Source organism: Protopterus annectens, chromosome 6.part1 (genome assembly GCF_019279795.1).
Source record: "Protopterus annectens isolate FY-2018-M chromosome 6.part1, PAN1.0, whole genome shotgun sequence".
Classification (NCBI taxonomy): domain Eukaryota; kingdom Metazoa; phylum Chordata; order Ceratodontiformes; family Protopteridae; genus Protopterus; species Protopterus annectens.
In genome coordinates this window covers 3,918,150-3,941,804 of record NC_056738.1, presented here as the reverse complement: position 1 = coordinate 3,941,804, position 23,655 = coordinate 3,918,150, and the positions used below count along the sequence as shown (strand labels likewise).

At 40.5% G+C, this 23,655-nt stretch overlaps 1 protein-coding gene across 1 annotated transcript in view; it reads left to right on the top strand.

Moving 5' to 3' along the window:
- The window catches only part of MTX2 (metaxin 2), an 802,678-nt gene that overhangs the window by 682,768 nt on the left and 96,255 nt on the right, over positions 1-23,655 (top strand). Inside the window, exons 7-8 of the mRNA XM_044075432.1 lie at positions 8,989-9,027; positions 9,405-9,530. Coding sequence (XP_043931367.1) covers positions 8,989-9,027; positions 9,405-9,530 — 165 coding nt within the window. The remainder of the gene's footprint in view (positions 1-8,988; positions 9,028-9,404; positions 9,531-23,655) is intronic.

Here is a 23,655-nt window from a genome sequence, read left to right as displayed (position 1 = left end):
CTCAGGACTCTCCTCAGTATGGAGGCTAGCGATATCTGTGCACTGACAGATGCCTGGTTCAGGCTCGCTTATGCACACCAGCACTACCAGGTTATGTTTCATACCATGCTGTCTGACAACAAGACTTGGAACAGACAACACAACTAGGGGGAGTATCCATATACACACACCTCCGGGTTAGTAGCACTGCACAAAGCATCACAGACCATACATATACAAGAACCATTGTGCGATACTGCCTTTCAGTTTGTTGCCTGCTACAGAACACACTCCCAAACTCAGGAACCACACTTGGCTTTCATGGGAACTATGGAGAATATGAAGGTCTCCACAAACATCATTATATTGTGTGACTTCATATACACAAATATTGACTGGGGATACTACTCAAGCCCCGACATCTTCACCCAACAGTCGCTACAATTTGTAGACTCATATGCTATGGCACAACCAGTCAGCACAGCCACAAGGGGGAATACATATTGGACCTGATCATCACCAACATGGGGACTCTATGTTCCACACCAGCGATACCCCTCATTGGTAAGGTCAGAACATACATGTATCTCACTGGACATACATATACCTTCCACACACCCATCCTGGGTAATCTTGGTGAACTTCTCATGAGCCAACGTCTCACTTCACCGAAGCAAGGTGGTATCCTTCAGAGACCCTGAGACAGTGGCAAATACGGCTCACAGTGCTGCATCCATTACATACACATTCTATGGACACCTAGTGGACTGCATGGATTGTGCTATCCCAAATAATAACAGGACTCACTACTCCAATGGCAGGGGACCTGTCTGGTAGACCCCATCCATTAATAAGCTGTACAACGTCAGGAGAAAGCTACTACATGATAGAGCACAATCCCAGACTGGGAAGGCATCTGTGATCTGTACTAGCAGACAGCTACGATCACTCATGAACTTTTCTAAGGGCTGCTTCTACTGGACAATTGCAACAGAAATGTAGGAATATCACACTGCCTTCTTCAGTTATGTCAGGAACCTGGGTGGACACTCACTGATATGCTGTGAGTTACTGCATACTGACTAAACCTACCCTGAACCCACTGGCATTGCCAACATCCTGGCAAACAGGTTCAATGCAGATGTCTCCCACCCATCCCCCCTAAGGAGCAACTATCCATCCCAATAGAGTATAACCTCCCTGACATCACACAGTAACAGGTGAGTGCTGCCCTCCCCAAAGCGTACATCACAGTATCAATGTGACCAGACTGTGTCCTAGCTTGCATCTTACACGAGCATCATGACAGACGTAACCCTCACATTACATCACTGTTCAATATCGGAGTTACCACAGGATATGTACCCAAGGAATGGCGTACAGCGACAGTGGTCCCGCTCCACAGAGTTGGTGCCACAACAGACCACAGACAGTATTGCCATGTAAGCCTAACTAGCCTGTTCTGCAAAGCTATGGAGTGTATTGTCATGGGATTCATACACATAGACATCGGGAACCTACAGACACTGTGTCCTACACATTTCAGCATTGTGGGCAGATCTTGCCTTTTGAACCTGTTTGTATTCTTTAAACGGCTAACAGGTCCATCGACATAGGGACGGCTGTCCTCACAGCCTACCTGAACTTTGCAAAACCCTTCAACACAATAACCCACTGGGCCATTATGCATAGGCTCACCAGCGTCGATATGGACACATATCTCACACGATGGATTGATACCTGGATCAGGGATAGCACCCACATGGTCAGAATTGCAGGTGCCATGTCTGACTATACACCAGTTACATGTGGCATCCCACACGACTCTATCCTGGGACCTCTCTTGTTCAGTATATATTTGTCTGATGTACAGGTTACCACAGGGGGAATATGGCTGACCAAGTTTGCACTTGACTGCAAACTGGGTGCCATGATCAACTCTCCAGCTGCCACAACTGAAACAGGGTCTCACAGAGATGGATGACTGGTGCCTGAGCCATGGCCTACAGCTAAATGCCATTAGTTGCATAGTCATCCCCTTTGGGAATAACAACATGCCCACACATTACCACATAGGTAGTACTCCATTACATATGGTAGGAGTTGTTAGGGGTTTGGGGATATGACTTGTTCGTACTGTCGCCTTTGACATTCACATTGCCAAAGAGGTTGGACACACCTTGCCAAAGTGGTTGGACACACCTTCTATGTGGGCCACCTTATCCCATATGGTTTCACATCTAGATCGAGTGAGGTCATTGTGCCCCTATACTCATCACATCCATGCTTGGTTACAATGCCACATTTGGGGTGTACCTTACCCAACACCTGCAGCAACTGTACTGGCCACGGAAGTTCCTCACCAAGCAGATCTAGGGACTCACACAGATGCCCTGCACAGTTCAGATGCAGTAACTCCAACTCTACTCACTCGCTTACCACCTACTCAGATATGATGTGTGCCTGTTGTTTACAGATATACCCAACCCAGAATTACTGGACGTGCTCCACCTCAGGATATCCGACTCCCTTGGAGCTACACACTCCAGGGACGTATACCTCAGCACAGATGTTAACAGGACATTGTGGAGGGACAGATTCTTATCCCAGAGGCTCCACTCACTCCAGAATGTAATCCCAGTTTCACATAGGCAGAGCCACCCACTGACCACCTACAGGAGACATCTTGACGATTGTATGGGTGATCGTATGTTTACCCCTGGGATATCTTCTGCGTCCCTGCTAGACAGAGGCACACTAGCCTAAACGTACATGGGCTATTTTGTGTGACCTACTATTCACACACACAGTGTAGTAATCTGACAGGGTTACGAATGCCAAACATACTCTGGCTAGACTTGTACGTGCCCTAGGGCAGATAGCCTAGTATCGACCTCTGAACCTATGCTAATGTTCAAGATGCACAATGTTTATTGCTGATACTGTTTGCAGGTCTTTATCATCTTTCCTTTACCAGTTTCTGTGAACAACTTCGGTAACTGCAGAACATATTTGATTATGGCAGGGTTCCACTATATTATAGATGTGTCTGTTGTCATATAACTGTGTGCACAGGGCGGATTGCTGTATAGTGACAGGTTCCTGGGTTAACACATGCAACTGCCAGATATGCGTGGCCCACTGCTGTACTCAGACATGGCCTAAGTGTGTGAGCATGCCCAGTTCAGCCATTCCGTGTTTTGTTGCCTGACATTTGTCTCATTTATTCAAGTGTGTGAGCATGCCCAGTGTGACCTTTCAGTATGTTGCTATCTGAGGTCCACTACATTTGTTGATGTGTGCGAACATGACCGATATTAACATTTATACTGTGTGTTTGTTGGAAGTCAGGTTCTGTTCTCACTGCAGGACTCACCTTTGTGTCATAACTCGACAAGGATTATGCTGTGCCTGCTGAGTTTCCATGAAATACTTTGCATAGACTTATCAGCATTCCTTCATACAGGCTGACCACTGCAATACTGTCATGGTTTAGTGGTTCAGTACTTTGGCTATAGTGCACAGTATCCTGGGTTCGAGGCCCATCACTGCTTTATATTTTCATACTGAGCAGACCAGACTGCTTAAGGGCCAGTTAAGCAAATATGAGCATGTTGGCTTTTGTTCAGCTATGCCCTACTTAGACCAGGCTTGTCAACATTGCTCAATATTCAGCAACATTGCTGGACGTTGCCCAATATTACTGAACATTGACCACAGTTGTGCTAGTTGGTGTGTGCGATTTTGTTTGCATATACTACATGGTGGTAAATGCTGTTTAGCACTGCTTTATATTGCTTAACACATGGCAGTCATGCCTGAGGTGGTGCTGCAGGGCTGCCTATGTCAGATGCACATACTACACTCCCTGTACATGTTTGAAAGCAGGTAGTGTCAACTTAGGCATCCCTTTTACTATATGTGCGAGTCGGAGAGAGGTATCATTTCCAGAGTTCCTACTGAGCCAGTGTATGTGCTATGCGTTGCCTCTTTGCCAAGGTCAAAGCATACTGGGCACGCCTCCTTCTGCCTACTGGGGCAGGCTCAGGTTGTTCCTCCTGTGAGTCACGCTCTGCCTGTGATGGCCTTGGCAATGGTGGGGGGCTGATTGGCCCAGGCCCATGCTGGTCCTGCTGCAGCTGTTTTCGCAGGATGATATTATGTAGCATAGCACATACCATGACAATTTGGGTACATGTAGTTGGTGAGTACTGCAAGGCTCCACCAGATGTGTCCAGGCACCGGAACCGTGACTTGAGCAGCCCACAGCCCAAACACACGCTCTATTATATTCCGAGTTTGTGCGTGTGCCTCATTATGGCGTTCTTGTTCAGGTGTGTGTGCGTTTCTGATGGGTGTCATCAGCCACGGCTCCAGTGCGCATAGCCATCATCCCCCACTAGGTGACCATGAGGGATGTCCCCATTGGCAAATGTCTGGTACAGCTGCGTCAGATGCCAGATATGGGAATCATGGTAGCTTCCAGGGCAGCCTGCACACACATTCAGTATTATGCTGTGGGCATCACACACGACCTGGCAGTTGATGGAGGGGAAGCCCTTGCGGTTGAAGTAGACCTTACCCCGCTCACCGGCTGGTGCTTTGATGCGTATGTGCGCGCAGTCTATTGCACCCACTACCTCAGGGTATTCCGCTGTTTGCTGAAAGAGACGCATATTGCTGGCCAATACCTCACGGGAATTGGGGAAGTATACATGATCACTGACATGTGCTGACATGGCATCCAGGAACTGGTGCAGTACCCTGGATGCTGATGCCTGTGATATCCCCATCATATCACCAGTTGGCCTCTGGAAGGTACCTGTTGCTAATATTCTTAGGCCAACACATACCTTGGTTTCCACTGGGATGGGTTCCCCTCTGTTGGTTCTGTGTGTGAGGCGTGGCCTGTACAGCTCAACAATTTGCTGCAGGAGGTCTCTGTCCACTCTATAGCGCTCCACTATCTCCAGCTCATGTAGCCCCTGGTAGGTTACCCTGGGCCTGTATACTCTTCTCCGTCTCCTCACTGTGGGTTGTCCAGCAGCATTTCCATTGTCACCACCCTCAGCATGTTGCATATGTCGCCTTATAACAGCAATGGCAGCCCCTAACATTTCTTTGTCTCAGTAAAGCTTTTTCACTTTTCACTTCTATTAGCTTACTGCAGTGTCTGCTGTGAGAAACATAATGGACTGTTGCTTGCAGAGTTTTAAGTGCTAGGCTGTGCTGGGCTAGTGTACTGCCTGTGTAATTGCCTGATTCTGATTGTTTTCACCTGCTAGCTCTGCTAGTACTCCCTGGTAGCTTCCTACTATTTGTTGTGCTTCCTTTTTCCTTTTTGTTTCCTCGGGGGGGGGGGGGGGCACCATGCACACAAGCGCAAACACGCGCACAGCAGCTAACATGCGTGTACACATGCTTACACGGACTAAAACTTGCTTATTCGGGTTAAGACGCGCGCACACCAGTGCAAACGCGCTTACAAGCCTTATTCATGCTTACTCCGGCTTATCCGGCTTAAACGCACGCATTCACGCTTACACGCGCGCACTCTGTCTTACTCGGGTTTACACGCGCGCACACGCACGCATACCTGCTCAGCAAGAAACTTTGGTGTTATCCACGGCATACACCTTCCATTTCTTGCCTTTCACTAGCCTACCTGTTGACACACCTCTTTCCATGATGTGTAAATGACAGCTGACATGCCACTCTGCTCCAATGAGCTTCACTTCTTTCATACATAAAAACATCAAAAGTCCAAAGCAAAAGGAAGAAGGAAACCAAATCTAGGATGAATATAATTCCATTTTAATAATCCATTCGTTCTGGTACCTCAGCAATTCGCCTATTCATCCTAGATTTGGTTTCCTTCCTTCCTTTTGCTTTGGACTTTTGATGTTTTTGTGATTGAGATTGTGTTCTTGTTATTGGTGTTTGTTCTTCTTTCATACATACCCCCCTCGTGATGTCACCTATCTTCTACTCTGTTACTCCCCTTATCCTACTCCTACACTCCACTGACTGTGCTCATTTGCTATGTAAACTTGCAATTCATTATCCTAACCCTCATTTACATAGGATTGCCTACTAATGCTTGGTTACATGTCTTAGACTGAGCTTCCCCCCTTAGCAACCTCTGCTCGGTGGCCATGTTGTCTTCAGCCTGTCATTCCCTTGCATTGTACATTAACAATTTCAATAAAATCCACATTTGTGGGTTTTAATTTTTAGTATTCTGGGTTTTAGAGCGCAGCCCGTTTGCGCAGTGCTGCTCTACGCTTAAACATCGTAAATCGGCGAAAAAAAATAAAATATTTTTATTTTCATATTGCATCAAGAAACATTTCACATGGCTGTATATTTGGCCATTGGTATGCTTCCTGCACTGGATGCAACCTTTATTTGGAGCTGTCATGGCTCCGTTTTGCTATTTGCAGAACGGTACTCAGTTGTCAACTGAGTACATTTCTGCAAATAACACTGCTCTTACTCGGACAGGTTCGGGTTTCCTGAATCACAAATCTACCTCATTTGCATGCCTTTCGCCTGCAATTGAGGTAATTTGCATATCCCAGCCCTGTCCGTGTAAGAGCCGTTTTAGGAGCTCTCTTACACGCCCCTACAGGCTGTTCCTGGATCGCTTGTCGGACATGATGGCTGCATGGAGTCTTACTCTAAGACTCCGTGCAAGCCTTCGTGAATCCGGCCCTGTAATAATAAACATTTTTTCTTAGTTGTAACACCAGAAATCACATATCAAAGGGGCAGACACTGAATATTATTTTGAACATGGGTGTGATGAAGATTATACAGTGATACACATTCAAGTTGTAGAGGTGTGGTGTTCCCATTTTCTTCTTCCAGAAAAAAATGGTGCCTCTGTTACAGTGAGTATTCCAACTGTAGACTAACATTTTAGTGCAAATGGGTTGTTAGTTATTCTTTCATTCATTCATTCATTCTGTAAGCCATTTAATCGAATTCAAGGTCTCTAGTTTTTTTGGAGGATACCAGTGTGGATGAAGCTTTGTAGTACATGCACAATATCAGTAGTCCATCTGTCTGGCCAGTAAATGTGCTATAAGTGCATAGTTCATAGAATCGAGGTATTGCGCAACTATGCATGCATGCCAGGTATCATTATAGTTATCAGTAACAGCTGCGGCAGTGAGGTGATTGACACATGTGGATTATGATGTAAACTGTAACAGTTCGGAGAACATCCTGCAGGCTTACTGACAGCTGGACATGGTAAGGACATGTATATGAATTGACTGTTTAATAGTTGTATGTACTTTTATAGAACATTTTTATATGCAGTGTATTTGTCCTGCAGTAGTAGTGTTGTTAGCAGACAGATGTATATTACTTGTATGCCTGTGTCCTTTTGATTAGTGCATTCATGGGGACCAAGTTACATTCTTTGTGATACATGTTTTGCCTCTTCATAGACTGCATGCAGGCATATGTAGTTATGCACATCACATTTATGTGCAAGTCCCCCTGATTGCCAACTTTCTTGCTGTTCACTGCATTTCAGTCCAGTTATTCCCTGACTGGTGATAGATGATCCTGATACAACCATCAGTCAGTTTTTCGGGGGGAGGGGGGCTGTGCATTTGCTATCCTCACTGCATATGCTCATAGATGATGATGATAGTTTCAACATACAGTGGTCTTTAAGTTTATCAGCCACTTTCCAAGAGTGATGCAACTCCACACAAGGCGCTGCTCCTTTTTCCAGGCAAGCACCTACATGTAATATCCAGTCAGCACTGGGGATTCTAGTGTGGAGCGTACATTCTGGCATATGTACCCCCTTCATCCCCAAGAGATCCGAGTAACTATTGACTTGTCCATCATCTCCCTCCTATCTCCACCATCTCTCTAGTTCATAATTTGAACCTGGAGCATTTAAGTTACAGTAAGGGCTTTGTCCTTTTATGCCATGGAGCTGGCTCAACATATGTATACTTGTGGAAGACGCATTGATTTGTGATGCCCTGCCATGCTTTGAATGCCGATTGATGGTATTAGAGAATTTGTCATTAAATGCATTAAAATGTTTAATATTTAATTTACATTTTTTTGCAAAACGCTTTGTACAGAGTTGATTTCTCATTGGTGGTGGATGTTCTAGAAGTATGCTGCTGGTGAATGTGAGTAGTAACTGCACTCAGGCTACAATACTGTTTCTGATTATGTACTGGAGTGTTGTCTTTGTGAAATTAGAATTATGGAGTATTTATTGTTTCTGGAGATGAGATGAGATGTGAAAGACATGAGGTCAGTATCTTCTACTACTAAGGTAGGATTTGTCTTTTCATTTCTCTCTCTCTTGCTTTCCATTTTCTAAACTTGCAGCATTGTGTATAATGGTGACAGGTTCAGACTGTGTGGAGAGTTTTAAATGATCTACTTTATGCTGAATTCATTCAGTTGTTTGGCAAGTCTTCTTTGCATATATATCTATATTTTATTCCACCAAATCAGATTGCAGGATTAGGAGCATTATCCTCAGGTCATCATACAACATAATACACACACACAAACACGTGCTCTTTGGCCATTATCAAATTCCTGACAACAATATGCATTGTAGACTTGGCATACACTCCTTTTAACATTTTATGTGGACTCCTGGCATCTGATATCTTGGGCTTTTTAAAATTCCTGTTTTGCTATCCTGCTCATGACTGGAACTGATGTAATTAATAAGCTTATACCTTAATCCATGTCCTAGGCACTTAAAGTAAGTTAACTAATTTGTAGTAACATGATCTCTTTTTCATATTTAATAATCATTGCAGTTATTTTAAAGTGCTGTATGTGTAGTTTTACAACATGTATTAGCAAGATGTGCATAAGTTATTATGCTAATTTCTATGGATCCTAGTCTGTGAAAGAGTTATTGTTCTTGATCAGATTTGTAGGGCAGTAATAAAAGTGCATTGCGTCATTGATGTTACCCGTATTGTGTTAATAGTTTTATATTTCTTTTAGCTGTATATTCAGTGGTGTGATGAAACTACATCAGCAGAGGTGAGTAGATCTCATGCATTTGTCTTAATTAAATTTTAATGGAAAAACACTTTTGCTCACACTTTCAAATCCCTGCTCATAAATGAAATATTGAGGTTGGCAGCATTAGGCATGCCTTACAGATCTCTGACATTAATTCTGCTTGTATTGTTTTTCAATAAAGTTTATTTATTGAGTTCTATTTTTGTGAATGAAATTTATTTTTTTATTGAATAATAAGACTATATTTTTGCTGATACAAAGCGTTGTATCATCATTACTATGCATATTTGTTATCTAATGGTATCACAGTCTTTCATTTACTTTATATAGTATTGTTTCCTAACGTAATTAGTAGCAGCCATAAATGTTGTGTTTCCTTTTGGTTTAATTTGAAGATTACCCGTCCCAGATTTGGATCTCCATACCCTTCTCCACTGAACTATATCTTGGCATATCAGAAGCAGTGGGAAGTAAGACGAAAAATGAAAGCTATTGGATGGGCTGGGAAGTCTCTTGAGCAGGTTAGTCTTGTCTGGTTGAGATTTATGTTTAGTTTTGCAAGTGTATTAACTAACAGCATACTGCTGCACATTTGTTTTTAATGTATTTGTTAAGTATCTGTGGTACAATAAAGCTAGTGAATGCACAAACTATGCAGTGGTTTGTAGACTTTTAAACAGATAAAACTAATTGATTTTTAATTTAGCATAATTTAAATATTACACCCAGGTGCATGAAATCACAGCTTTGAAATATAAATGAAAGGATCAAAAGATAGCAGTAAGGGGATGTCAGGGTACTAATACATGGAAATATGACGTATACCCAGCAATATGTATAAATATGACTGACCGCTGCATGCTGTAGTTAGAAGTGCTAATCAATACAACATTCTAGGAACAAAAAGAGTTTATTGAGGCATATGTGCTAAACAAAAGGAGTTCAAGCCTGCTGAAGTAGTCTGGATGATGTCTCAAACTTCTGCAACAATTTAAGTGTGTTCTGCTGCTGTCCACTCTTGCAGGGCTTGTCAGTGAAGGACAGTGAGGGAGAGTAAATGGTCTCTGTGGATGACCCCTACACAATTCATAAAGGTAATGGTTAATGTATAGCAGGTGCAAGCTGTGCACCAAGGCATTTCTTGCTGTGGCAAGTACATTTGGCCCCTTACAGCTTTGTCCTCTGTATTTCTGTCTGAGCAACTCCATTGGCATCAGACAGGATATCCACAGGGTGTCTTGCCTTGGTGATAGTGCACTGGAAGCTGGCAGTTACTGCATCCACCTCCTCAGTCATGTCCCAAGTACTTCAGTAATTAACCTTCCAGAGTCTCACATGTATTCATGATATTTATGTTGTAACACTGCTTTGCAACCCCAGTAATATGAAAATTAGGTGCATGAGACTGCCTTCTGCATGAAGTGCTCTGTTAGGGTTGTTGTCTCCTTTGAGTCAAGAGAAGCGTGAACTTTGTGGTTTTCCCATTTGGGGTGGAGGTTGTATTCCTCATCAACTACAAGGAACAGTCATTGTTGTTTCTAACCTAGAAGGCCAAGGCTATCACTACTCTAGAAGGGATCTTGTGTGAGTTGCTTTCAGTACAGTTGGACTTGCCCAGGGTGAAAGATTTTTTGTGCGCTTGCAGAAATTTGTAAGTAGTTTTTCTCACTGCAGGAAAAGAAGCTATTCCTAGAAATAAAATTTTGACATCCACATGAATTGTTTCTGCAGCTATATTTTGTTAAAAAAAACATGCCATGGTTTATGCTGAATAAGAAATTTCAACTTTTAATGTGCACAAGAGAACATTCTAGCAGGAGGATATCCTGCAGTAACTTTTGCTAGAACTGTCACCTTAACTTCTGCTTTGGTTTACGAAAAAAAAAAAATCCAACCTTTCATACATTCAGTAAGATGCCATTATTCACAAAGACTACCAGTAAGCAGAAATCAAAACTTTTTCCCCAAAACTTTCCAAAATTGCACTAATTCTCTTTCCCAAAAGATATACAGACTTTAACAGCCACAGTCACAGTACTGACAGGAAGCTGCATCACTGTGTAACAGTAATAGTTTCCTGCCACCAGCTTAAAACTTGGCACTAAACAAACAACAAATGTATCATAAGGTAAACAAATTGTACAAAATTAAAAAAAAAACTGCAGATATTTCATGGCTTTCTATACACAATTGTCACGTTATTTTCCAAAACAGGTTCACCTTACAAAAAAAAAAAAAAAAAAAGGCAAACAAATACTGAACAGACCTCACTGTGCCATGATATAATCATGATAATGTATAGGAGATGGATCATGGTAGGATTTACTCCTAGGCCATTGCTAGTCATGAGTAAACCCCATGCTAACCTACTGAACTGAGCATTGATTATTGCTAAAGTATACCATTGTTTATGTAGCAGCTTACCTTACTTTGTTCAGGGGAACACCTGCTATCCAAGCTTAGTCATTCCAACAGTGATATATGACACTGTTGAAACCTCTTCATCATAGAAATTACTCTTTCCTGATACCTTCTTTAGATCTTCATACCTCTCTATGCTGAAAAGCTGTATTTGAATTGAATACCTCAATTTTTGTCTTTAACTGTGTCCTGATTAATAATAGTGCTAACGTAAAGTGGCATTCTGTTATGTTTTGCATTCATAAGCTGTATCACTCCTATGCAGAGGTTTTGGTTGTGTCAGAATATTCCCAGGTATCACAACATTTATTTTAAAAATGGAACCCAATCAAAGCTTAGTACCTGTTAAGCAAAATGTTTTTTTTTGTTTTCTGTATGAATTTTATTAACTTTCTGCTGCTTGCTTTGTGTGGCAATGGAGAATTGAGTTTTGTTCCATGAAATTCAGGTTGCCTCCTCCCTAGTTCTCTTTCTGAACATATCAGACTGGGCATTGATAAGTTTTTTATTTGGCAGTGTTTTGCCCTTATGTTTTTCAAAATGCACTTCTATTTTAACATGAAAAAGGTGTCTCAGTTTTGCACAATACTTTGATGGTGCCATGTCCTTCGCAACATATAAGGTGGCAGAGATAGCACTTGGTCGTTAGCTGCAGTAATATTGTTTGGCAATTACAGCAAAGCCTTTTAACTATGTTGTCAGTCTGCATTATTCTCCTGAGAATGTATATGTAATTTCAGTAAACTGATTGACTTTCTGAAAGGCTTGATCCAAAGCTGAGCAGTTGGAATCCCTTGGGATGCTGATAGTAATTGAATACATAATGACAAAGCCCTTTCAAGGGCACACTGTCAGGCTTGTACTTCTCCCATCTGGCAGAAACTTTGCTAGTGATTAACTGCTGATGGGTTGCAAAGATCTTCCTTGACCAAGTCCACCTATTCATCCATATTGGAATCCTTTATGCCTTTTTTTTCTTCTTCTTGGTTTCATTAGTTACTGCTTCATTGTGATATGTCTTTGTACCAATAAAATTTTCACAGAATATCTGCCTGTTCTATAGAAACAAGACTTGCATTGGTAAAGGCAAGAAACCACTGAATTCTCACCTTAGATATTTAAAATTTTGCTCTGCTGTATGCAAACATTTTGCATGAGTACTAGGCTTTTTATTGCAATCCATAAGTAAATGTATGACATTTATGAGCAGTAAACAATGTAAATTAAAGCATACTAAGAACATTTGCATTGCGAGAGGTAGAACATTTAGTGCTTGAAGAATCCAAGTAGCAAATTTAAAGCCAAAAAGGCTTTAGTGACAGTGAACTACATAGTCCAGTTTCACTAACAAATAAATGGCTGGATCTGAAACTAAATAATTTGTGCATACTGACTGTTGTCATTGTAACACTGACTGCCCTCTACACTCTTGGAGTGACAGTCTTTAAGATGTGAAAAGGTGCTGCAGTGGAGTTCTGTATTGTGCATGTAGTTTCAGACCTGATTCTTTTTTTTTAAATGGTCTGAATGTGTTTTTTGCTTTTATTTTCAGAGAAATCTGACTTTAGTATTTGTTCAAATAATAGCATTTTGGCCTTATAATGTTTGTCATGGTGCCTATCAGCAGTAAGCATTTGTATTCTGCTGTAAATCCATCAAGCATAAATGGATGTCGCAAATTTTATAGCAAAGTGTTGGTGTTAGGACTTGAATTTGTCTGGTATCAATGTGCTGGCAAGCTGGCTAATATAGGTACCATTCAGCTGAAATTACATTATTACATTCTTAAAGGTAAGCTGCATTAAAATATGTTTTAATGACTGCATTTGTAAAATATATTGCAGTGAAAAAAAATCTTGTGGAATTTTATCACATCACTTTCATAGAAACTTGAAACTTCACTAAGCAAAGTTCACAGTAGAAACAGAGACACTGAAAAATAAATTTAAACAAAACCAGAACATTATACAATAAAACAAGACCTTTCTGAATTCCTAGCAAGACAGAGTCCACAAAAACCACTAGAAGTCTCAAAAAAGTTAAAAGTATAAAGTTATACATCACTGCTGACTTGCGCTGCATAACACATCAACTGACAATTGGAACCTCAGTTGCAGAAGTCTCAACGTCCAGCCTGACTTCCAGAGATCAGTGCCAGTGCTTTCCCCTTCCAGGTGTGCTAAATGCCTGCCCCTATTGAAAGTCAGGATATCTCCAGCATAAAACCGTTGTCCACTCAAACCAAATTAGATCTTTCTTGCTGCAGTTCACAGTATGTGCATCACATTGTTGGCATCCATAGTTCAGTTTGTGTGCTGTGCACCTCAGGATAGGTAAATACCCCACTGGGGAATATCCTTATCTTCTTTATTATATTCTACTATTATGCCTCTTTTCAGAGTAGATTTGTTTTGTCTAACTAGTCTCACATCAGACATGTTTTAAGAGATGTCATAGTCTAAGAAAAGAGTCTCTTCTGGTAGGCAGACCCACAGAAAGACATCCATATTCACTTTTGTTTTGCTTAGGCCCAGAGAGTCATATTGTGGACTAAAGGGTCTGCCAAGAATTCACTCTGAAATTCCAAGAAGCAGATGGTATTTGTTACAGAAATGGTTAGAGAAGAAAAGGTTTAAGATCTACTCCTGGTCTGCCATAGCATCCTTAAGCTCATCTTCATCCTTTGATGTTCCCCCTAAAAAAGAAGTGATCCAAGGAGAAGACAGAAAGGGACATTGGTGATGTAACTGTGGTGTCCAACTTCTCATTGTGGCATAAGAGTGTAGGCCTCAATGTGGTGCCTTTGTAGTACCCGGATGGTAGGTCTGACTTTTATGATGCCTCTAATGAATCCCCTGTGGAGGCCATTATGCTAAAGGAACAAGCCATGTCCCACCAAGCCAAGGTTCAGGGGTCATCTTCCATGTCAGACATCCTTTCCTGTGGGCATCCTTTGCCAACATGTATTCCCTGTCTCTGAAGGGATGACTGGTTATCTGCTGTCCTCAGTAAGGAGAAATTGATGAATGTTAGGTTGAATTAGTCTAACAATCCCATCTCTAGGGCCCAGCTTCCAGTGCGTGTCTCTTCAAAAAGGATCCAAAAGATGAAACGCAAATTACGACTTAGGCTTCCAGCATGTGTCTGGATCCCTGACATTAGGCAGGCCCATTCTTCTACCCCAAACCAGGCTCTTCCTGAGCAGTGAATCACTTTGGCTCAGTGCTTTTACAAACCTTACAAAGTTATGCAAGTTTCTGGGGTCCCATTTGGTAAAGGAAGAAGGATTATTCTCCTGAAAATTACAGAGAGACTCCAGTGATAATGAGGAGAAGATTTTTTTTTTCCAAATGTGTTCCCCTTAGGCAGTGACACTGACACAGAAGACTGTTTCCTCTGCTTCTCCTACAGAGGAATTGTTATTTGATGAGACTGTTTGCAGAATGAAAGAAGAATTTAAATGCGACACAAAGGAGGTTATCAGAATCAGAGGTACAGAAAAGATACTTTGGAATACTGGGCCTGGATGCAGCTATACCTGTGGCTATTTCTCTTGTTGTGGGAGCTCCGGAGGATACCTTCTTTGCAGACTTCAAAGAACCAGACACACCTACTTCTCTGCTCCTGAGAAACTAGACAGATTTTATAAGATCCTGAAGTCCTGTAAGTACTTTCAGACATGTTTTATAATATGCAGAATTCCTATAAATATTTTTACAAATGTTCTATGGCAGATCCAGCTGTAGCTTCTGTGGATACAGAGAAGGGGGTCAGATGGTTTCATAACCAAATGACAAGGAAAAGAGAGTACTAAACCAGTTTGGAAAGAAGGTTTACACAGTTACCAATCTCATGGCCAGGCACATGTAGTTAACATTCCCAAGGAAATATCTGATGTGGACAAGAGGCTGAAACTAGTAGACCTAACCCAGACAGCTAGTCAGGTGCAAGAATACTCAATTAATTGTAATTATAATGTTGTTGATGCAGTATCCAGGGTGGTAGTCTTGAGCTGCAGTATTAGAAGGCATGTCTGGTTGAGACTGCAGCACCTGCCAGAGAATGTCAAATTGCAGGTTCTTAATGTACTATTAGACTGGGACCTGTCCTTTTGGAAACCTGCAAACAAAGTCTTTAAGAATTCGGAAGAAAAGGGTAAAATATTGCAGAAAGTAAAGCATCTTTCACTTCCGTCTAAACCAGGCCCTTACTGCTGCAAGCAAGACAAAGGCAACTCAGTGAAGGGGGAAAAGGGCCACTACAAGACAAAGTGGGAGGGAGACCATAACGCAATACTTGGTAGACCCCACTGAGCCTTTAGTTCACAGGGAGCTATCATGACTAATTGGATATTCTCCCCATTTACACTTTCTCACAAATTGTCACCCCAGCCCCGTGCTCTTCCAGTCCCCCCAATACCTAGATTGCTGGAAGACTTACACAGCACCTCCTGAAATGGAATGGCTTCCCACAGAACAAATGTGTCCTGCGAATCATTTCTCAAGGTTAAAAATTATAGTTTGTGAAGAGTTCAAACCTCACAGGTATATGTTACTGTGCTAAAGTAACAAATGGGCCTAATTCTCAATTTTCTGCTGATGCTCCTTTTCTGGAAGTAATAGCGCCAGCAGCCTTAACAGACCAAAACAAAAGTGGTCTAGTTCACAGAAAAGAAAAGCCTAGGAGACCCATTGTGAATGTATCAAAGCTCCCGACATGCAAGATGATCTTACAAAAGCTGTATTGCCCCTCCTATTTCCATAGTCTTTGATGATGACCTTAGACCTAAAATAATTTCTACCTTTTACTTCGTTTTCTCAAGGACCACTAGTGCTTTCTCAGATTCAAAGCAGCTGGCTTTCTCTGTCAATTTACTTCCTTGCTGTTTGGATATTTTGCAAAGCATCTGTATCCAGTAATTGCATTTTGTAGGACAAGGGGTAACCATATTTGCAAGTACTTAGAAGACTGCCTCATCCAAGCACTATCCCAGGAGAAAGTCATCGGGGCAGTCAGTTTCACTGTGGAATGCTTCTAAAGTTAAACCTTAATGTTCATTATTATTAGTTCACTGTTTTAGTAGCATAAAACTATGTGGGACCGTATTTCTACTAAAGCATGAGAGCATGCTGGTATAAATAAAATGCATGGGCACCAAGTTTCAGAACTTTCTTCCTAGTGATGCATTTAGTCAAATAACCTATCTCCTCAGCATCTTAAGAGTTGGTGGTCAGTAAGAGAGCTTCTTTAAAGCAATTCTTTTGTCCCGTATCGTGACATCTTCTCATTTTTAAAATAACTGCTAAATTTCCTTCTCTCTTCTCTTTCTGTTTTCCCTTCCCCTTCTATACAGTCTATCATTATGTATGTCTCTCAACTTTTCCATAATGTGTCTCCTGCTTTTAACACTTTTCAGTTGTATCATTCTTATTTTCTCTTGGACTCCTTCCATAATCAGACTTTTAATTTCCTCACAAATAATTCCTCATTCCTCCCTGCCTATTTTTATTGTGGTTTCTGTAATTTGCTGTAATCATTTGTTTCTCTCCCTCCTCCTCCTTTTCCAGCAGATATGTTGGCAGCCTACAGTTGTTGGGCAAGGTTGTTGTTAAAATCAGTAGGCAGCACTATGTTATGCACCATACCCAGGAAGGTAGCACATATTCCTGGCTGCCAGTTGTACTTGGGTCACTGTCTTCTGCTTTAGAGCATCCACTGTGTTTTCATTGTATATATTGCAAGTTACATGCCAATTAAAGTTGCACAGCACAGCAACTTATTTTCTCAGAATAGTTGTAATAAAAGCTGCCAGGACACTAACCAAATGCGACTATGGTGATATCTTTACTCACTGCACACTTGAAGCCAGCATTTTTGTAGCAAGTGATTTCCAGGTCTGAAGTGTAACTTCCATGGTAAAATCCAGAAAAATATCTATTGTAGTTAAAAAAAGCTATATTTTAATGAAATGTCCAAATGAAAAACCACCAGAAAAAGAGAAGTTGTGATGATGTGCTTTGTTGTTGAATAATAGCTACACAAGAACATACAAACACTGAAGATAAAAATAAAAAGGTTGTAGTAATGTGAGACTAATGTATTTTTTGTATAGACTGCCCTATTACGGTTAGGGGTTAGGCAAGGGTAATGCACTTGAATATAAAATAAGTGTCAGTTGCTATTTGATTGCTGTTCAGAACTGAGTGTGGTATTGTTAATTTTGAGTGTATTTTAAAAAATAAACAATTTCACATCGGTGCAGATTTATTTACTTTTACCTACAAACTACCTTCAGCATTTGTATTGTGACTGTTTTTTACCTATTTAAATCCAACATTTTGTATTACACACACACTGATGAAGTCTGTCAAATTTGTTACAAGACAAAAACACTTAATGTGTTTATTTATTTTTTATTTAATATTTGTTTACCGAGAAAGTCCGACTTGGAACAAAGCCAATTTTCAGCAGAGGCCCAGGGAGAAACACTCCAGATGCATGTCTTTGTAATGTTGGAGGAAACCAGAACACCTGGAGGAAATCCACACAAATGCAGGGAGGACATGCAGACTCTGCACAGAAGGCACCCCAGCCAAGAATTGAACCAGAGAATCTCTTGCTGTGAGGCGACAATGCAACCGCTGCATCATTGCACCATGTTATTAATGTCTGTTTAAGGACAACACCATAATTGCATTTTATTTGTGGATTTTCATTTTCATGGAAAAGCTGCCAAACATTTATTCTTTATTGGTGGCAAAATGCCCAGTTTCACAAGAGCACTGCTTTAAAAAAAATGCTCTCTGTGGTTTGTTTAAGATAAAAGAAGCAGTCTAGAGCTTTAGTAGGGTAGGAGAAAAGGGATTTCTCTCAGAACTATTGCAGTGGTGTATTACTTTCACCTGTATGGATATTTCTGTACTGAATACTAGCAAAGGAGCATGTTTTTGTCTTTTTCCACATTTCTCTATTTCTTTCTTTATTGTTTTTCAACCTTCTGTGGTGCTTTGATCAGCTCAATATAGAGAGTAATACAAACAGATCTCAATGTTTTGGATCCCAGAATAAATTCACGTACACTGGTCAGCATCTGGTTACTTAAGCATTCATATTTGTGTACATGTGTTATGTACGTGGCTGGATGCCCATCCCAGATGGAGTCTATATGCTGAAAATCTAATTAAAACCTGTAAAAAAAATGTTCGTAAATTGGCTTCTAAAGGACTTCTGCCAAAATCTTTTCCCCCGTTCACCTGCGCAGTATGAACCATATGTCATCTCCTCAGTTGTACTGGGATGACAGGCTCTGTGATGTGCTCAACAGATTTGCTTGAAATGAGCCAACTGTTATTTGCTGCAGCCATTCTTATACTATTCCATGTTTCGTGCAGTAAACAGTAAAACAATGAATTAGAATATTTCAGTTCTATACTTCTCACTGATGCTGAATATTTAATTTTTATAGGTTTCTTCTGTTAATGTGAGGCACTGAAAGTAAGCAAGAATTTTGGTAGTGAGTTAGAGTAAGAGCCTTTCCCACCTTTTTGTTGGGCAGAGTTCCATAGAAATTGATGGCAGATGGGGACCTATGGCAGGCCCATTCAAGGCATTAGTATTGCGAAATAATTTATTTATTTATTTTATTTTATTTTATTTTACATTTGTTAACCAGGCTAGTCTAACTGGATACATGTCCATTTTCAGTAGAGGCCCCGGGAGAAAAGCTCCAAGAAAGACATAAGAGATATAAAAGTCATAATACATCCAATTAAAAAAATACAAAAAGTCATAACAGGTCAGATTAGAAGATACAATTGTAAAAAAGCATTAAAATTTTTTTTTTTTTCCAAATGCAATAGACAGTGAGGATAACATTAGCAGTAAGCATCAATGGGTGATGTACAAGAGATGGTCAATATGCAGTATATACATAAATTTTATTAGCAATGTTATGGTATTTTGTTTCTCTAGGGTATTATTATGAGTTTCAAAGTAATTATTAGTTTAAAAGGAAGGAAGTTAGTCAGGGTTAGTGCAGGTGCATAGCCAGTGTGTCTTAAGAAATAGCTTTAGTTTCTTCTTAAAGAGTGAACGAGAAATTTGAGTTGTAAGTTCAGTAGGTAGTCAATTCCATAGTTTTCCTACAGAGTTAGAGTACAGGGAGTCCCCTGATGCGTTATTGGATCTAGAAGTGTTGATCAGTAGTTTGTTTGAGGAGCATAAGTTCTTGAGGTTTTTGTAAGGTGTAATGATGGTAGAGAGTATTGGAGTGTTGGTGGGTTGATGCAGGGTCTTATGGACAATGGCAAGCTGGAGAAATTGAAGATGGTTAAGAAATTCTAGCCAGTCTAGTTGTTTTAGGTTTAGACAGTGATGAGTTCTGAAGGGAGAGCCTGTTGCAAATCTAGCAATATTATTATAGGATGTTGCCAGTTTGTTGAGGTTATTTTTTGAAAGGTTAGTATATATAGGGGAAGCATAGAGTAGAGTTGAGATTAAGTGGGTTCTGGCTATAGTGGTCCTAGCCACTGGTGTAAGAAAGGGCTTGATTCTATAAAGGGATCCCAGTTTTTTGTTCACTGATTTTATTGTGCTGTTTATATGACTATCAAAGTTGAGGTTGTTGTCTATTGTTATTCCTAGGAGTTTAGTGGTTGTGTCGGGGGCAATAACAGTACCATCAGTAGATGTGAGTGTAAGATGAATAGGGGTGGAGTTTCGGGTTGGTGTAAAGAGTAGCAATTTAGTTTTTTTTGGGTTAAGGAGGAGGCATCGGTTTGAGAACCATTGTTCTACAGTGTTGAAAGCTTTTTGGGTAAGAGATTTAAGTTCAGTTTGAGAGGTGGCTGTACAGATAATAGTAGAGTCATCTGCATATTGAATGCAGATGGTATGTGGGATTGCTGATTGAAGGTCATTAATATAGATGGAAAATAGGAGTGGGCCTAAAATGGAGCCCTGTGGAACACCGAGGGAAATAGGAAGGTTACTAGAGAGTTTGTTTTGCCAGAGTACAGCTTGTTGCCGGTTTTCAAGGTAAGATTTGAACCAATTTATGGCTAGGGGATTAAGTGAAAGGGATTTCAGAATGTGTAGTAGGAGTTGGTGATTAACCATATCAAAGGCTTTAGATAAATCAATAAAGACTGCAGAGGAAAGAATATTATTGTTACGGTTTTTGTTGATGCTGTCTGTGAAGGATAGTAGGGCAGTGGTAGTACTGTGGAAAGGTCTGAATCCATGTTGACAGTTGGCAAGTAAGTTGTTATGGAGAAGGTGGTTTAGAAGTTGCTTATGGATGCATTTTTCCATTATTTTTGCAAGAGGGGATAGCAGAGCTATAGGATGAAAGTTAGAGTAGTCATTGGAGTGTCCCCCTTTATGTAGTGGGATAATATGGGACATTTTCCAGATGGATGGGGATAGTCCCCTCACTTATGGTTCTGTTGATCAGAATGGAAATGGGGTAAGCAATGGCTTTAGCTCCTTTTTGTAGAAATTCTGCTGGGAGTTGGTCTGCTGATGGGGTGGTAGGTTTTAGTCTTTGGAGAAGGGAGCAAATGAAGGAAGTAGGTACTGGTTGTATATGAAATGGTGGGGTGGGATAGTGGTAGAAGCAGGCAGATTTGAGGTATCAGGAGATAAATGACTAGCAAGATTTTGGATAGTGTCTATAAAGAAAGAATTGAAGGCATTAGCAGTTTGAGAGGGATTGTTAGGGTTGGAGCCAAGTGGGTTGGGAGTGATTGATTGACCTGGGTATAGGAGCTTGTTAATGCTAGTCCAAAACTTTTGTGGTTCCTTATGGTAGGAGTGCTGTAGGTAGAAGTTCTTTTTGTCTAACAAGATGGCTTTTTTTGTATTATTTCTATATTGTTTAAAGATTTGGTGATCTGAAGGATTTTTAGTAGAACACCATTTTGCCCAGAATTTGTTTCTAATTAGGATTTTTTGCCTAGTATTGTTAGTGAGCCAAGGGGCTGGTTTAGTTTTATTTCTAACAGAGCGTAATGGGACGTGATGCTCCAGGATGGTTAGGAACATAGAATTGAAGTACTCTACTGCTTCATTGATTGGGAGAGATTTTAATGGTGGCCGATTACATTATTTGAGTTCAGTTTGGAAAAGTTCTGGGTTAAATTGCTTTTTGGTGCGTAGTGTTCTGTATGAGAAAGGGAAAGTTTGGTTGGTTTTATGTCTGATAATATAGGTTAGTGAATGGCCACTTAGGTCATCTGGGAGGGTTTCTGCTTTGTATGTTTGATGGGGACTATTAGTAAGTATCCAGTCCAAGGTACTTTCTTTGTTGTTGGGTTTGTTAATTCTGGTAGGGGAGTCAATAGTTTGTGAGAAGCCATAAAGGTTGATATGGGTGGTTGGGTGTGTAGTATTACAGGTATTCCAGTCTATATCATATATTTCATCCAGAAAAAAGGAGGTCATTGTCCCACTGTACTCATCCTTCATTAGACCCATTATAGAATACAATGCCCCATTTGGTATGTACCTCTCAAGACATCTGCAACAACTGGAAAGGCCTCAGAAATACCTCACTAAAAGAATCACAGGCCTAAAGCAGATGCCCTACGCTGACCGCCTTAAAAAAACTCCAGCTATACTCTGTCGCATATCGTCTACTCAGAGGCGATCTCTGCTTAACATACAAGGCCATGTCAAACCCAGAGCTGTTGGACATGCTACAAGAAATCCCAATCCCTCAGAGCTACACGCTCCAGGGATCTAAACCTTGTCATCACAATAAACAAAACATGCTGGAGGGATAGGTTCCTGACCCAGAGACTCCCCAGACTCTGGAATAGATTGCCCATACATGTCAAGCAGAGTGCCTCTTTGGACCTCTTAAGAGGAACCTTGACGTTTGGATGGGAGAAAGGAAATTCACCCCAGGGATCACGTCAGTCGCCCTGCTAGACAGGGGTCCAGGAAAGTAAATAATGTGGGAAGAAATAGCCAGGGAATTGTTATGGCTAGGCTTGTATAGGCCCTAGGGCTGATAGCCTAGTACCAACCTATAAACCTATATTAAAGTCTCCAAGGACTATGGTTTCTTGTGGCAAATTTATGGAAAGCCAGTTAAGGATATTCTTGAGTGTACTGATATTATTTCCTGGAGGAAGGTATATACAGATAATATTAATAGCCTTATGTGTGTTGATTTGAAATTTAGTGATTAGTATTTCAGTACTATTGTCTGAAGGTGGGTTAAGATTTACAGTGCTAACTTGTAGCTCTGTGCTTGTAATTCCCTTTTCAGTGTCTACCTATCTGCTCGGTCTTTAATTCCATTAGAGATGTGGGCACAGCTATTTCCTCCACTGAGGTGGTCCAATTGTCCAAAATTAGATACATTTCTTAATTTCAGTATTAAAATATCCTTCTTTCAGACTACGGCATTATCCTCAGTTTCAAAATGTGTCTTTTTTTGGGTGGTGGCTTTGTGCTCTAAATTGTCCTGTACTTGCATGTGTGCCTTTTGTCACACATTTCTCGTGTCTTCATGTAAATGTTTATTAAACTCTCTCATTATTGCATTGTATATGCTCTCATTGAGTCTGTTTAATACCTCATTCCATCTTTTGTGTGTGTCTTCCATATATTTTCCCTTTGAAGGTGAATTGTACATTATACTTTATTCAAACTCATCATTTTATATAGTGGTGTTAAGACTTTTGCTTTCCTTATTTACTCTATGTTCACACTGTTTGATAGACTTAAAGTGATATGACAAAGTCAAAGTCATTTTTCTTTTTAATATAGTCAGTATTTTATTAATGCATTTCATTTTTCATCCCACAGGCACTGTATTTTTTCATATTATATTTTATTTCCCATGTAGTCAGCCATTCCAGAAATGTTTACAAGTCCAGACTTCTTGGTTTGGTGTTGGTATCTTCTGCAAAGTTTACCTTTCTTATTCAGTAATCTGTGTATTTGTACGTATGTGTCTGAAAGTCTGTTTCATTTGGCAAAGAGGAATGTTGTGTCCTGTTCTGTGTGATGAGTATTACACCAATTAGGAATTAATGGTGAGTAAGGAACTTGGTAGGGGAAGACAGTCAAGCTGGTGGAGGGATGTCTCTCTTTATATTTCATATATATATATATATATATATATATATATATATATATATATATATATATATATATACATACATACATACATATATGTCTGTGTATGTGTGTGCATGTATTTATAGGACAAGT